The sequence below is a fragment of the Cryptomeria japonica genome, chromosome 4 (assembly GCF_030272615.1).
Source record: "Cryptomeria japonica chromosome 4, Sugi_1.0, whole genome shotgun sequence".
NCBI lineage: Eukaryota > Viridiplantae > Streptophyta > Pinopsida > Cupressales > Cupressaceae > Cryptomeria > Cryptomeria japonica.
In genome coordinates, this window is record NC_081408.1 from 122,850,478 (window position 1) to 122,866,854 (window position 16,377).

General features: G+C 35.9%; 1 protein-coding gene across 3 annotated transcripts in view; it reads right to left on the reverse strand.

The window, feature by feature from the left end:
• LOC131074131 (uncharacterized) overlaps window positions 1-16,377 on the reverse strand; it is a 259,081-nt gene that overhangs the window by 187,158 nt on the left and 55,546 nt on the right. The window contains exons 4-8 of one of the 3 annotated variants that reach the window (XM_059219608.1): window positions 10,464-10,535; window positions 10,232-10,297; window positions 9,735-9,809; window positions 5,730-5,795; window positions 5,557-5,602 (exon numbers count right to left, since the gene is read on the reverse strand). In XM_059219608.1, the coding sequence (XP_059075591.1) occupies window positions 5,557-5,602; window positions 5,730-5,795; window positions 9,735-9,809; window positions 10,232-10,297; window positions 10,464-10,484 (274 nt within the window). In that variant the 5' untranslated portion in view covers window positions 10,485-10,535. The remainder of the gene's footprint in view (window positions 1-5,556; window positions 5,603-5,729; window positions 5,796-9,734; window positions 9,810-10,231; window positions 10,298-10,463; window positions 10,536-16,377) is intronic. The other 2 variants (XM_059219607.1, XM_059219606.1) reach the window with 2 other exon arrangements.

The window sequence follows — 16,377 nt, forward strand, 5'->3', positions numbered from 1 at the left end:
TCTAATCATAAAACAAACAAAAGGAAGAAAAAGACACTCATTCTAACATTTGCAAAATAAGAAAAGAGTAGCAAGAAGAGAAGAAGCAGCTGGTTAAGGAGTGAACAGCATGTGACTCAGACAAAGACTCTAGCTCTGATCTTGATTTAGACTCTTAGTCTTAGACCTACCATGTGCTGATTATGGACAACCATATATTTTCTTAGTTTATCTTGACATTATGATAGACAGCTGATTATGGACTTCTATGTTTTAACTTTTCTATTTACAGTTTATGTCATCTCATAGTTATGGATGTTTAATATTTAAAATTTATCATTTTATGTCTATTATGGATATTTATGACATGTTTGTTGGCAATGATTGATAAAAGCATTTGGATTTTGGTAAAATGTTTGTCAATTCTCTTGTGAAATCTCAATTCAAGTCTAATGCAATGTATTAATGTCTATGATAAATGCTTTACCATTGTTATGATATGCATATTTAAAATTTCTCTATATTTGTAAACACCCGCCCCCCCCCCCCCATTTGTTTAACAGCCGTCCCCTGTCGTCCCCCCGAAAATGACCCAAAAGTACCCCCTGTACCGGGAACATGTCCCAACGTCCCCTCTCGTCCCCGTTGTTTGCCACATACGGTAAACGATTAAATGCAGAAAGTAAGGGCACGAAACATAATGGAAATATATTAAATAATCAGTCTCTGTATTAATTCAACAGTCCATGTACATCAAGTGCTATCACATTACATCTGATATGACTATTCTCATCCACTTCGAAGGAAAGGTACGCAATATATAATACCCGATGGGGTGCGACCAACCGTCGCGTCCAACTGCCCTTCGGGACGACTAACTAACTGACTGTCGTAACTCATTATTACCGACAACAACATAAACATAATATGACAACATAACATAATGATTATTCCCGGCAACACCCGTCCCTGAAACTCCGTGGAACATAGTTGGAGAATGAATTGATTTAATGTTTCTAGGTTGTCCAACTGAGGATTTTGACATTATCTTTGAATTCCTTGAATCCTCCTCTGAGGTCAGCTCAATAGAAAGCATGCCTAGGTCGGCTGTTCCTCTCCATGAATTTTGCCTTGTTTAAAGGTATTTATATAAGGTCAAACGCAGCTTCTTAAGACACCATTCAATCTTGTGTTTGATTAAATCTGCTCTGCTTAGACATGCGAATTTCCTACTTTCTAGGTCTTCTTTTAGATGAATTTTCTGTCCTTATTTCCTACGAATTCCTGTCAACTTTGCCTTAAATTTCTGGAAAATCTGATTGAATTTCAATTTCCATCTTTTGTTGGCTGAGTGCGAACATGAGGAATATTTCTTACTTAATGCGAATTTGCTTATGTTCTCTTGGATCGAACCTGAATTAATCTTCCTTGAAACGAATTTTCTATGTCTACTTTTCTTTGATGCAAATTAGCTGAAATCCTCTTGGAGAGAATTTGGAGTAATCCTCTTAGTGTTATCTGCTGTACGAATTTGGAGAGGCAGATCAGATGTGATTTAAATTGTTTATAAGATAGTGCTCTCTTCCTTTGTTATATACACATCTCCCACCAAGGATCGCACCCTTTCAATCCACTTAGACAGCCGACTTGCTTTAAAAAACAACATTTTTTGTGTTTATGTAAATTCCAATTTGCATTGATCTCTTTCAGCCAACTTCATTCAAAAAACGTTCATAAAATTTGCTTTTTGAAATTCGTCTTCTTCACTTGTGGGGTTAAGTTCACATAATGTCTTTCTTTCTTCGATTTGTAAGGAGGCAAATTTAAATTTCCTCTTTCCCAACAGCTAGCTTGCATCTCTTTAGTGAGGTGGGAGGAGGGGTGGGGTGGGTGGGGGGTAATTTTGCCGTTGTCTTCCACGCTTTTGAGAGTTGACTTTCTTGCCTTCCACATTTGTGGAGCTTGAATTTCTTGCTTTCCACATTTACCTAACTTGATGTGCACCCCTCTTCCATGTTGACTTAAGTTGATCTGCACCCCTTCCATGTTAACATAACTTGATCCATGCCCCTTCCACGTCTCGGAGGGTTAACATTTTACTTAGGCGATTTTTTACTTCCTTGTTTACTTAGGTTGATCTGCACCCCTTCCATGCTTTTCGAGGTTAAAATTTTACTTAAGCGATTTTTTACTTGAGAGATTGATTTCACTTCCCCGTTAGCCTAAGTTGTCGTGCACCCCTTCCATGTTAACTTAAGTTGATCCGCAAGCTCTTCCTTATTAACTTAAGTTAATGTTCAGGCTCTTCATTATTAACTTAAGTTGATGTGTAGGCTCTTGCTTGATATTGGGCGTTGAAATTTCTTCTTGACCTTGAGGGTTGATTGATCCTTTAAACTTAATATTTTTTGCCCTCTAAAGTTGATCAACTTCCTTGCTTGGAGAGGTTGGCACGCATCCCTCATTTGCACATGTTGACATTATTGACAACTTCTTACAACCTCAAGCAATTTTGCAATGTGACCTCAACCTGACATCTCTTACACACTAGCAAAGGTTAATGACTAAGGAAACTATTGCCAAGCTAACCAAAATGCCTAACTAAGACCCCTAATCTAAGAAAAAAGAGGGGGTTTCCATTTGCAATTGGGCGATGTGTTTAAATGTCACAACAAAACCTTCAAAAACCCTAGATTAAATTAATGTTCACATAAATTTGATAACTTAGTATTATGCTTCAAAATTTATTATCAGGCCCAAAAGAGCAACTCTAGTTTGTTTTACTTAAACATAGCAAACCCACAAAAATTGTGTTTTATTGCTGCATTTACATGGAGAGTCCGAATAACCAATCACACCCACAATTGAAGATAAACTACAAACTATAATTATATTAATCAAGTCAAAAATGCTTTACAAAATGCTGCTACCACAACAAAAGACTAAAATACAGTAGTTACAATAATAACAAACCGACAGTTGTACAGCCGCAACAACAAACTCAAGGTACATGCTTACAAAAACCCAGATTACAAATAATCTATTATATTAAATGGGACTGTAAAAAGTTAATAACACTACAATATTACCTATCCCAGATTAAAACAAAAATGCTTACACCCTTGACACTAAAGTATCATGCAGACTCAATATCCTCGATATCAGCTACCATTAATGGTTGAATGTGACCTTCATGTGTCATTGCCCCTTCTGTCTAAGGGGTTTCTTCCTTCAACCCATGATCTATAGGGGTTTCATCCTTTGGTCTTCGTAGACCCTGGGGTTTTCGGTTTTGGATCCAAATTCTTGAACAGCCAATATTCTCTATAATGTCCCCTACTAGGTTTAGGCTTGTGTTTAACAATAATTAAGCTATTTCAATATACTTATGACTTAAACTAGGTTGATTAGGAGACATATCTATTTTAACGTGATTCAAATCAGTGATATTCCATAGTTCAATCAATCAACTAGCTACTAAGAAAATTGTTCATCTACCCCAAATGATAATTAACTATCATACTAAATAATTATTTTATTCTGATTCATTATAAATCATTGACATATTTATTAATTACTAATTGTATAAATTATTATGCATTACTGCAGATTAATTTCTAAAAAATATTATAATAATTATAATTATTATAGTAATATCTATATATATAACTATTGTATTACTATCTACATTTATATTATTATTAATATTAAATTCTGCATAAGAATATTATCGGACTTCATATATTAAGCAAACATATTAAGCACACCCCATGCATACCACCAAGAACAAGGATGTTACTGTCTGTAATCAATAATAGTTCTGATCCGATCTGTATAGTTCTTTTGTCTTTTTATTCTGCTGTTCGATTCATTTATTCCCGTCTAAATTATATTTTTTCAGAATTGTATTATTCTCTATATCCTCCCTTACTTGGGACTGAAATCTGAATATATACATATACTCTTCCTTACCTTTTCACAAAGAGTCAAGTCCCTTCTAACTTTTCTTTTTATAAATGCATCACCGCTATTCATAACTATTAGTTAAAAAAACAATTCATAGAATGATTTGTAATTATCAGTGCATAGGAGAAAAGCAAATTCAATCTTATGCGATTATGTTTTGACCACGATAAGTATATTTCCTTTGTTTTTATCAAAGATCTTAGACTTTGGTTTTTGGTTACCACCGATCTTCAACCAACTTTGACCATTTTAAGACTCTTAAGACGTGGCTTTCCACTGTTTCCATGCCAGTTTTGACAGTCTTTGCATCCACCGTAGAAAGTGAAGAGGAATCTTATTTATATGAATATCTTTTAAATATTATGAAATATATTATTATTTGTTTTTGTCACCTATATTTATCACTTAGTTTGACCACTGTTTGCTGTTATCACTATACAGTATACTGATTTTATCACCGCATATATATTACTGCATATGTATGTGTAAGGCATCCTCGGAACATCGTAAGCATACAATCTTCTTTGTCATCAATGTCAATTTTTTCATCAAATCATGTTTATAATATAATATTAATTTATTTTTTATTTGAATATTTGAAAGATATTACTAGTAATAAACATTAATAAATATTAATTAAATAAATAAATAAATTTCAAATAGTCATTATTTGGTAATAATTATATTAATTAATAACAATAATTGATATATATATATATATATATATATGATGATCAAGGAGGGGACATGACATTCTCTATGATTTATTGTTGGTGGTGTTTGTTGGTTTGTTCATGATGCCCTATTGATCACATCCTTACAACCTAAAGGCACTCAAGAAAGCATCAAAAACTACATAGTAATCCCTATCCTAGACTTGGTACGCAAAAATGGCTTCTCGTACCTATTGAGTGTTGTTTCCATTCGCATGCAGAAATGGGCTTGGAAGTGTGGACAAGGGTACCCTAGGACTTCCAACTATCCTCAGCAAGTATGATGAGGAGCCTTTTTGTGTTTGAAATTCTAACTACTATATTAATGGTGGTTAGATATTAATGTTTTTGTGTCATGGGAAATCCTTCTACAAGACACATCAATGATTTAAGCATTAATGGCACTCCAAATGTACACTATAGGTGGATGTGATTAGTGGAAATAAGTGAAAGTCAAAGTTTGGTTGACAAGGTTTGAAGGTTAGGCATGCTAAAATGGAGAAGTTCAACTTCACAACAAAGGTTTGTGAAGGAGAAGAGTTTTGGCAGAAAGGTAACATGTTATGGAAAACTCTAAAGCCCCAATTGAAGAGATGATGAAGGTGGGAACAAGTGGATTTCATTTAAGATGGCATTTCTTTCAATAGCGAGAAGTTCTCCATGTCCATTTCATTATAGGTAAATTCTAAACCTGACGCAGAACTGCCTAAGATTCCAATTGTTATAGTAAAAGTAGTGTAGTGAAAATAGCTGGAATATTCTAACCTGACATGAGAAGCATGTATTATACACAAAAAACACTCTGACTCCCTTTTCTTTTGGCTACATTGTTTAGTTTTCTTATCCTTCTCACCGTAGTTAAGTCTAATATATCAAGTCATTACATTGAAATGCATACCTTTGCAAGTAGCTCCATTTGAACAATTACCACAAATTATATTCACCTACACATAAAGAGATTTTTTCAGAAATAAATCAAAGAAATTATAATTAACCATTTTATATCTACATAACAATAAAGTATAAAATCATCTACCCCTAGAACTAAAGCACAAAATTAATGTCCCAAACCTGGGCAGTACGACCCAGCTTGTTGGTATAAAACTCACAATGCTGCAAATCACCGAAATAGTATTCCTGTCACATATAAGCAAATTAAACTTACATTTAAAGCTTCTGGTTTTACACAAATAGAAACCAATGATAGTCAAACACACAAAATACATAATATTAGATGAGACAAACACAAGCTTATATGAAAAGAACTAATATTATGCCTAATGAAAATTTAATCTGGCTCAATGCCAATAAATTGCCACACAATTCAAGTTCAAAGAAGCAATATCAGTGACATATTGTAACGTGAAATAAGCGGTTGACATTGATATTGCCTCTAATTCAGTCATAAATTGCCACAGAAATATGTTCCCTTTTTGATAAAAAAATTGTGTATTAATATTTGAAAACAAGAACAATGAAGAGACCTGTAGACAAAATCAGACCAGCTTTAAAGAGGCAAAGATCAGCAGATACAAAGAGTTATTAAATGAGCTGAGAAGTACATAAGAAAAAGGACCCGGCCCCTTGATGCAAAAAGTCAGCTGAAAGATACATATTCATATATAAAATTGAGTAGAAAGCATTGAAACAACAAACTGTGATCAACCAAGGGATTACTTACCTAAGTGTTTGTGGTCACAAGTTTGAAAGAGCATTCATATCTTTCCAGCAAAATGATAGCCATGGGTGACTTTCCTCATCCAGCATTGTGAGCTATCAAGGATCAAGAGTCCCTGATAAGAAACTGATGCCAGTTGCCTTTGTAAATAGTTGGTTTTTGGAGCTTTGTCCTTGGAATGCTTATGCTCTGGAGAGGAGATAGCTAAGCCAGTTATGGGACAATCTCCACAATCCTTCTGTCAACATTCTCAGACAGTAGCAAGTATTTGACAGCCTACAGAGTGTGTTCATAATTCTCTACAAATGCATCATTGCAGGTAGCACGGTCTCACTGCATTCCTGGTTAGTGCATTATATGTGAAATCTTCAAGAGACTTGTACCCACGAAAGGATTATGGTTTCAGGCATCCTTTATATGCTTGATCTCTTTTAAGTATGACAAGCATGTTTGGATCTGTTTTTCGATGTTCTTCAGTATAGTAGGTTGCAAGTTCAGATGGGTAAAACTACCAAAGCCAAGAGTGGGTGGTAGGGAGAACTGAAAATGAGGAGCAGTGGGCGGGCTAAGAAAGAAGCAGGAAAACATAGAGTTGCAGGTCAAATCTCATGAAGGTGAGGGCATAATGTTTTCTTTTTCCAAAATGAATGAGACCAACTTCCTAAGATTTCATTAAGACATTAAAACTTAAAAGGCATAATGTTTGTTTTTCCTAGAACGCATTTTAACCCATGCATACAATGTGTTGGTGTAATTATTTATTCATGTCAGATATAATTACACTTTACTTAAGTTTACTTAGGTACATGCACAACATTGTAGTTTGCATATGAGACACTTAGGGAGATGTGTTACATTGGGAGTGTGTATGTAGGAGAATTTCCAACTTTTATGGTGTGATCCTGTTATTACTTTATCATATCCACTTATTGTGGAGTGATAATTCCACCTTCGGTGGGTGATCCACCTCATGTGGAATATTTTACTATTTCTCCTACCTACCCCTACCTACCCTTGCATCTCATTGAGTCACATGTCTTCATTGTGTGCTCTCTTGTCTCCTAGCCTTGCCTTTATAAGCAGGCTCATCTACATTGTATATAATTCTTGATAATCCAGTTGATCAGTATTTTCATCTTGATTAGTATACAGTTTATTCTTATCAATCTATTTTGTCTCTCTATTGTGCTATTCATTGTGTCCTAGATCTTGGCTATTTTCAACAAATTCTCACACAATGGAATCCTAAAAAAAATCAAGTTGTTGATGAAGGTTCATACCCATGTGACACTAAAATAATGTCATTAGCAAAAGAAATCATGAAATCACAATTCCAAATACTAGAAGTATGCAAGCATCATTCAAGCTAGACAGATCTCAAAGAAGTTGTCATGTCCCCGCCATGTTAGGAGAAAATAACTGCCTTCAATTGCAACCCTCATTTAAGGGCATTAAATAACATTTCAATAAGAAGGGCCAACTAGGGTTAGGGTCGACTAATTATTAAGGGATAAAAGTACAAGTGGGCCGACCCCCTAGAGATGGGCACCCTAACTTGAGGATGTAAACAAAAAAATATATAATAAGCATTTGTTCATATTGCCAGCCAACCTGGTTACGACCCTTGATGATGAATGCAAATGCAAATTAAATATTTTATGTGCTAGCCAACCTGATTTGATAAGTTGTATTGTTTGATGAAGAGGTGCCTCTTGGAAGGTATAAAGAGAGGCATGTTGAGACTCATTTGGACATCCATCCATTGCAATATCATTCTGGGTTGTAAGAGCAGACATAAGTAGAAATAAACCATAAACATAAATAGCATGAAGTTGTCTATATTAACGGCAATTAAATACAAACAGCGATTAGTTAAGAAGTAGAAAAGACAATGTGAAAGGGCACCTCTTTCCAAGAGCCATGACTGCTGGAAAGGGCATAACCTTTCCTTCCTAATCAAAGAATACATATAAAAACACCCCATTGGAAGGAAGAGAGGACAAGAAGACCAATCAGACTTGTGAGCAGAATTTAAGGATTATGGCAGTAACCAAACCAGAATTACATCTGCATCAACAAATGCAATCATATCTACAGCAAAGCAATCTGTTATAATCTATTCGATTACTGTGGTATGAAGAAGTAATATTGTGTGTGTGTGTGTGTGTGTGTGTGTGCGCGCGTGTGTGTTCCTTCCTAATAGAAGAATACATGTGTGTGTGTGTTCCTTCCTAATGGAAGAATACATATAGAAACACTCCATTGGAAGGAAGGGAGGACAAGAAGACCAATCAGACTTGTGAGCAGAATTTAAGGATTATGGCTAGGCGATCTGTTATAATCTATTAGATTACTGTGATATGAAGAAGTAATATTGCGTACATGCGTGTGTGTGTGCGCGCACGCATGTGTGTGTGTAATCAGAAGTATGCTTGAATCTAAATATCCGTACACTTATCAATCATGTTGAAGGAAGGAAGGGAGTGCAAGGAGGGGTAATGGTGAAAGATTCCTCACTAGGTAAGGCACCTTGTAAAGATGGTTAAGGACCACGAGATCGCCTCATGATGATGGTTAAGGACCACTGGTTAAGGACCAAATGAGGTCAAGGAGGATAAGGTCTTGACCTTGGGCCTAGGGTTGAGGGTCAAGGGCACCCTATTGCAGCTCCCCTACCATCTCCACATTGATCAATTGTTTAAGTGAATTAGTCATAAGAGGTGAGAGGTTGACATGATAGAGGGGAATGTAGTAAAACCCTCAATAGGTACACCAAGTATATGGCTTTATCCATACAGCAGAAAATATGAACAGCACAAATCATTATGGAATAGTCACCAAAACTTATTTCATACATTAAGCATTAGCATAGTTAAGTAAATTTACAACGGGCAAGGAGGTTCTCTGACTGAATATGGTCACACACATACAAAGTGTCCCGGACCTGTGCATGGAAAGGCACATCAGCGTAGTCTATGATACAGGCAGTTAGTAAGGCTCAGGTGAACAAGGACAAGTATATATGAAGATGATTATAATATTAGTTTTATTTAAAAGAAAGACAAGCACCACAAAATTGAATTCAGGCAGCTTTCCATAGTTGACGATTTTTCTGGTTATTATAAGCTCCATCCAACATAAGCTAGAATCAATCACAGAATCAAATATTCTCAACTGTCTGTGTTAATTAAATGACACAAACAAAATTTGTAGTTTCCACATGCAAAGACAAAGGCATGAAATGCCAAATATTTATATATTCTCAAGTTTCTAGCTTTCAATGTGCACATACGTGAACAATGTCTGAGTTTCCTTATAAAAGGTTAAACTAAATCAATGTTGCAAAATATTCAATATCTAAATAATCGTAAGTTTCAAGGCTCATCAAACATACTTACTTGAACAAAGTCTGCATTTCCATTTCCAGGGACAAAGTAATTAAAAGGTGCAAAATGTCCAAAGTTTATATATCCCTGCATTATCCACAACAAAATCCTGTTGTCAGCAGTTTTAAGCTTCAACCATCTAATGTCAAACGCACATACTTAAGATGCTGAATTCAAAAAATGTCTACTACTTCATATATTTTTCCTCCAAGCAGCTCTATGTATAAGAAAATAGTCCACAAAAGATGTATCTATGGAAAACAACAAAAGTTGAAGAAATTTAAATTAATGCACACCTTGGCTACTAAATGCATAATGACATCTTTCATTACGAAAATGATGTTAAAGATTTGCATATTTAACATCTCAAGAAATTAATCATATAAAATTCCTTCTCCCAGAACCTTTAACAGTAACGTGAATCCATATCAGCAATAGAAAACAAAGTGTAACAAACACCAAATACTGTTTTAGGTCTAAAAGATAAATCTGAAAAACACTATTCATACCTCATCTGATCGTCTTTGTACATCATTACAAAATCTGATCTCCAAGTCCGGCAAATCTGCTTCTTTCTGTTCATATAACAAGTAGATTTCAGACTAAAAATATTTTATTGCAATGTTTTTAATTGGAAACAACTAAGGAAAAAATTATTATAGATTGTCAAAAAAATGAGGTATACTTTTGTCAATAGCAGTACTCTACTTAAGCTCTATTAAAGATAATAAGCAAGTCTACCTCAACCATTATCAATCTCATCTAATCCAATAAATAAATTCAGCCTGCGCTGTAAGAGCACCATCTTGCCTGCTACAAATGGTTGCCATGTACAAAAAGTTCAGGGGAGAAAAATTGTTCAGAAGTTTGGAGCTTGTAAAAGGTTTGGTTTGGATTTTTCATTTAATATAAAAATTAAAATTATACATTTACATACAGGAAAGTAAACATTAAAAACTTGTAAGACTACATATGAGCCTATCTAATCATTTATGAAGCTAATAACAATAGAACTCAATATTAAAAGTTAAACATTCCTGTAATGTCCCCACTTTGAAATACAATTTAATGGTAAATAATAATAATAAAATTAAAATTAAATATAAAAAGAACATAATTAAATTTTAATTCAGTTAATGAATGGTCAAAGACATGAAATGAAAAGTTGCGACTCCCTCAAACATGAGATATCAAAGGGAGAAGAGAGCCTCATTTGAGGAGGATAATTTGGGAATCAGAGGTGCAGATCTAATTTAAATAAAAGTGCAGATCTGATTGTGAAAGGTTGTGTCCCTTTCAAAGGGGCAGAAATAATTAAGAGTTGCACTCTTTCAAAAGGTGCTGATGGTGAAAGGGATAATAAAGGAAAGGAATCAAATCATCCATTGAGATCACCATCAATCAGATCAGATCGGAACTGTTATTAAGTTACAGGCAGTAATATCTTTGTTCTTGGTTGGGGATGTGCTTAATATATGAAGCCTGCTAATGTTCTTATGCAGAATTCAGTAGTGATATTAATATACACCGCAATATGTATGACAGTCATACTTAATTTCATATATATCCATAGCACATTAAAAAGTTGGACAGAAATAGACTGCACTCAGAATTACATCAATGTTACAGGCAGATCAGACTTAAAGACATAGACCTTCAGAAAGCCACACCGAAACTGACTGATTGCTTATAACACCAGTGAATTTCTTATGCAGATAAAAAACACATACAAATAGATTAATATGCAGATATATACAGAAGTTCGATCTACACTCTGATCTCAATGAAAAAAGAATCAAAAGGGAGAATACTTTAGCAGAACGGAAAACAATAAAGGGACTGGCAAACTGTTTTCCCTTTAAGAAGATAAAGGCACCCTCTCTCTAACCCTCCCTTATAAATTGAGAATAGTAATCTAGGGCAAGATTTAGGGCAATCCCAAAAGGGGACATTACAATTCCTGATCTAAATGCTAAATTAGAAATCCTATTTAATAATTTATGATATTTCTTACTACTGATTTACCGTATGTTACTGTTTACATGTTGAAAAAATGCTCTCAACAATAATGCTTAAGTTTTAAGTTTTTATCTTCAGAGTTGAGCAATTTTTTTGTTTTACAATAATAAATAATATATATGTTGTGTATTCACTGACTTCTTTGCAACACTGATACTTGAGCATGAGTTTATTAATTAAATTTATTTGAATGGCATATCCATCCATGAAGACACACACATGGAAATTTGCATGTCGCATTACAAAAGCTACCAGAAAATAACTTAAGGAATGTGGAAATGAAGAATCAAAAACAGCAAATGTCATGTTTCCAAACCAGACAAGAAATGCTTGGCCCAAAGTCAGCCAGTCTACAACTCCACTGACTCCTAACATCAAAAACAAACACATGCAAATAATCATGTATAATTTAAGTGTAACACTATATAAATGTATTTAAGATGCTTGCCTTCAAATTGTTGCTGAAAAGTCCAGATCTGTTCACAGAGAATTCATGGATTTTAGAAAATCAAGATAGAATTCTAGGAGAGTCAAACCACATTGAAAATTATTTATTTTCATGGTTTTGAGGAGGGTCCAGATAATTGACAGCAGTTTATCCAGATTTAGGATTTGAAAGCTTACAGAATTTTTGAATAAAAAATTTACTGTGATTTTTCCTACAATTTTGATAAATAATTAAAAAATAAAAACATGTCCAAACAAGACCAGACAGGTTCAACCAGACCTAAAAGTTTGGCTTGGACAGAACCTCACCTAAGTCCCCAACAAAACATGGTAAACATGCTGCTACATATACAAGGTGTATTTAAAAGTTAAAACAGATTTAGATATCAATGTGAACCATCCCAGTGCTATAACTGCACACAACAATAAATTACAAGACAAAAATCTTGGAGTAGCTGGTACCTCCACACTGTTGATGTGAGTTTTGTGACTACAGCTTGTTGTGACCTTTTTCACACATCACCCCATTGAGAATGGGGACCCTCTCCTTTCCTGCTTTCTAGGGTTTTTGTTAGTATCCTGTGGCCTTCCCTCTTTAGTTTTGCTCAGTTTTGTCAAGTTTTGAACGGTTTGAGTCTTAAGGATTGAAAGTCAGTTTCTCCAAGCCAAGTGATAACAAAGTCTAGACACCGTCAAAGTGCCTAGAAAGGCCAAAGGACGAAAAAATCAATTGATTTGAACGAATTCGGACAACTTTCTATTTTTGGAAAGTTTGTTTTTTTGCTTTTTCCTATTTTTTAGGAAGTTTCGTTTTTGGTATTTTTTAGCCCGATCCCCGAGATGGCTATTTTTAGAAATTTTTCCCTATTTTTTTTAGGGATGTCTGCTTTTTGCTTTTTCAGAGTGGGGATCTAGGGTTTGCACCAGTACCACTGACCTGCATCGATCGCTATCGAAAATTTTCAAGTTTTGACCCAAAAATCTAAGTTCCTACATCTTAGGGGTCATGGCACTTCAGATGGGTTACCTAAGTATGGATTCAAATATCATGTTAATCTAGCTAAAATTGATGGAGTTATCAAATTTTGAAGTTTTCCAAGTATTTCTCCAAGTCTGGCTAATCATTTTTGGTGGTAAATGTCATGGCAGGAACTCCAAAAGTCCGCCCTCATGGAAGAGAAGCATGGTCATGGTCATCTCAATGTCCGCCCTACTTTGCAATCAGTAGCACCTAGGATAGATGAAGTCTGTCATGTGCAAGAGGGAGACTCACAAAATCCGCCCAAGGTTAGCACCAAAAGTCCACCCAAGGAACAAGTGCAATGGTACTTCAAGCTCCGAACAGTTTGAGTCTTAAGGATTGAAAGTCAGTTTTTGCAAGCCAAGTGATAACAAAGTCTAGACACCGTCAAAGTGCCTAGAAAGGACAAAGGATGAAGAACGCAATTGATTTGAACGAATTTAGACAACTTCCTATTTTTGGAAAGTTTTTTTTTTGCTTTTTCCTATTTTTTAAGAAGTTTCGTTTTTGGCATTTTTAGCCCAATCCCCGAGATGACTATTTTTAGAAAGTTTTCTCTATTTTTTAGGGATGTCTTCTTTTTGCTTTTTCGGAGTGGGGACCTAGGGTTTGCACTGGTACCACTGACCTGCATCGATAGCGATCGAAAATTTTCAAGTTTTGACCCAAAAACCTAAGTTCCTACATTTTAGGGGTCATGGCACATTGGATGGGTTACCTGAGTATGGATTTCAAATATCATGTTAATCTGGCTAAAATTGATGGAGTTATCAAATTTTGAAGTTTTCCAAGTATTTCTTTAAGTCTGGTGAATGTCAGGGCAGGAACTCCAAAACTCCGCCCTCATGGAAGAGAAGCATGTTCATGGTCATCTCAAAGTCCGCCCTACTTTGCAATCAGCAGCACCTAAGATAGATGAAGTCCACCATTTGCAAGAGGGAGATTCACAAAGTCCGCCCAAGATTAGCTCCAAAATGTCCACCCAAGGTGATAAGTAATAAGTCATGAACTATGAAGTCCGCCCTCCCTAGTTCTCAACTTGAGTAAAGTCCGCCTTGGAAGACATGCAAGATGGTTCCTAAAGTCTACAAAAGTCCACCCTCCAAAGGATCATACATCTACAAACTCCGCCCTATGGATGATGGAGAAGGTCATGAACTCTAAAAAGTCTGCCCTCCAAGGTCTCCAAAACCTTCACAAAGTCTTAGATAAGAGGCTAGGTATCAAGATAACAAGAAAGTCCGCTCAAGAAAGTCTGCCCATGATGAAAAGGAGACTCTCAAAGTCTGCCATATGCGAGAGGGAGATTCACAAAGTCCGCCCAAGGTGAAGTATAAGTGTTATGAACTCCAAAAAGTCCGCCCAAGGTACAAATGCAAAGTGGTGTGTGAACATGAAAAAGTCCACCCTATGGTGAGATAAGAAGCAAATGGTGCATAAGGCTACCAAAGTCTGCTTTGAGGAAGGTTTGAAGGCCAAGTGCATAAGGCAAGTAAAGTCTGCCCTTCAACTCGTGGGAGCAACACTCAAAAGTCTGCCCTCATGGTGTATGCTAAAGGTATCAAGTCTTAAGAAGTCCGCCTTGAGACAAATTATAATCAACCCCTCAAAAGTCCGCCTTAGATAGAAAGGTTTTGAGGTGCACAAGATGATAAAGTCTGCCCTATCATGCATGAAATGAACAAAGTCCACATTGGAAGTGAAGTTAGCTCAAGTGAAGAAGAATGACATGAACCAAAGAAATCCGCTTTGAGGAGAGAGAAATTTGATTAAAGTTAAAGTGCACACATCAAGTAAAGTCCGCCTTATGAAGAAAGAGATTCCTAAAGTCTACAAAGTCCGCCCTCAAGGTGCATGCTACAGGTATCAAGTCTTAAGAAGTCCGCCCTAAGTTTAACAAAGTCCGCCTTGAGGGAAATCTGAAGACCAAGGGCATAAGGTAAAGAAAGTCTGCCTAGAGGTATGTGAGTATGGTCATGGTAACAAGAAAGTCCACCCTCACCTTGGTACATGCAATTAACAAAGTCTGCCTTGGGGGTATTAGGAAGAAAGATGAAGTTGGTGCCCAACACAAGAAAAGTCTGCCCTAGCATGGTAAATTGTGGAAAACTCCAACTCCAAAAGTCCGCCCTGCTTCTGATTGAGTTTAAAACAAGTCAAAGATTGTTGACTAAGTTTGAAAATTGGAATATTCTAAGTGATGTTGTAATATCCCCTTCTCAGGCATGATGTTTCAATTGACCGATGGCCTATTTCCGAGACCCGTAGGCTACTCAATGGGTGAAATTAGGGTTTCCAGTTGTGGAGGTTGTTGTTGCTCGTAAATTAGAGTTTGGATCGCGGATTCTTTCTGGGTTTCCAGAGGGCTTCGCAATGGTATGTCCGGCTTGCGTTCCGAGCACTTTTTGGAACTTACTATTTTTAGTAAATTCTATTTCTGGCAGTGGTCCTGATTATTTCGGCACAGTTGGTTCTCTTCTTCAGTTGGTTCAGTTGGCTTCGTCACTTTTGGCCTTGGGATGTTTTTGGAGAGATAAGTTCATTTCATTTAAATAATGTTATGTTTTAATGTTATATTTTAAAGTTGACCCCTTGGCCTAGCTTCATCACTTCAAGTTGTTTTAAAAGGTGGTCTTCAAGGGTGGACGCATCATGGAAGGGATTTAATATTTCCTAAGGTCTAAAATCTTGCTTATGAAAAGGGGTGCCAACTTTATGAAGAGAAGTGAATTTAAATAAAGGTTAATTAAAGCTTTTAAAAGTGGCGCCATCTCTTGGAGGAAAATTCAAATGTGAAATTAGGGCGCACTTTCTAGAAGCCTCTTGAGATTCCTTGTTAAGCTTATAAATGGAGGCCTCTTCCCTTCATTTTGGCATCTTATGTCTATTATAATGTTACTCTGTCGGAATGGTATTGGGGTTGCTTCGAGGAATGAATGCCTCCTAGCCTTGGCATTGCTTCTTGCTTGAAAGATAGCAACTAGTGGTGATTTAGCGTAGTTGTGAGAGTTTGTAGTGAGGATTGCATTGTAGCTTGAGTTGTGCTGGAAGTTCAGTTATTTGCATTTCATTTCATTTTCGGGGGTCGCGGTTAGCAGGGCAGATTTGTAGTTTCACTCATATATTTCAAAATAAAAACATATTCATTCTGGGTATTGCATATTTCCT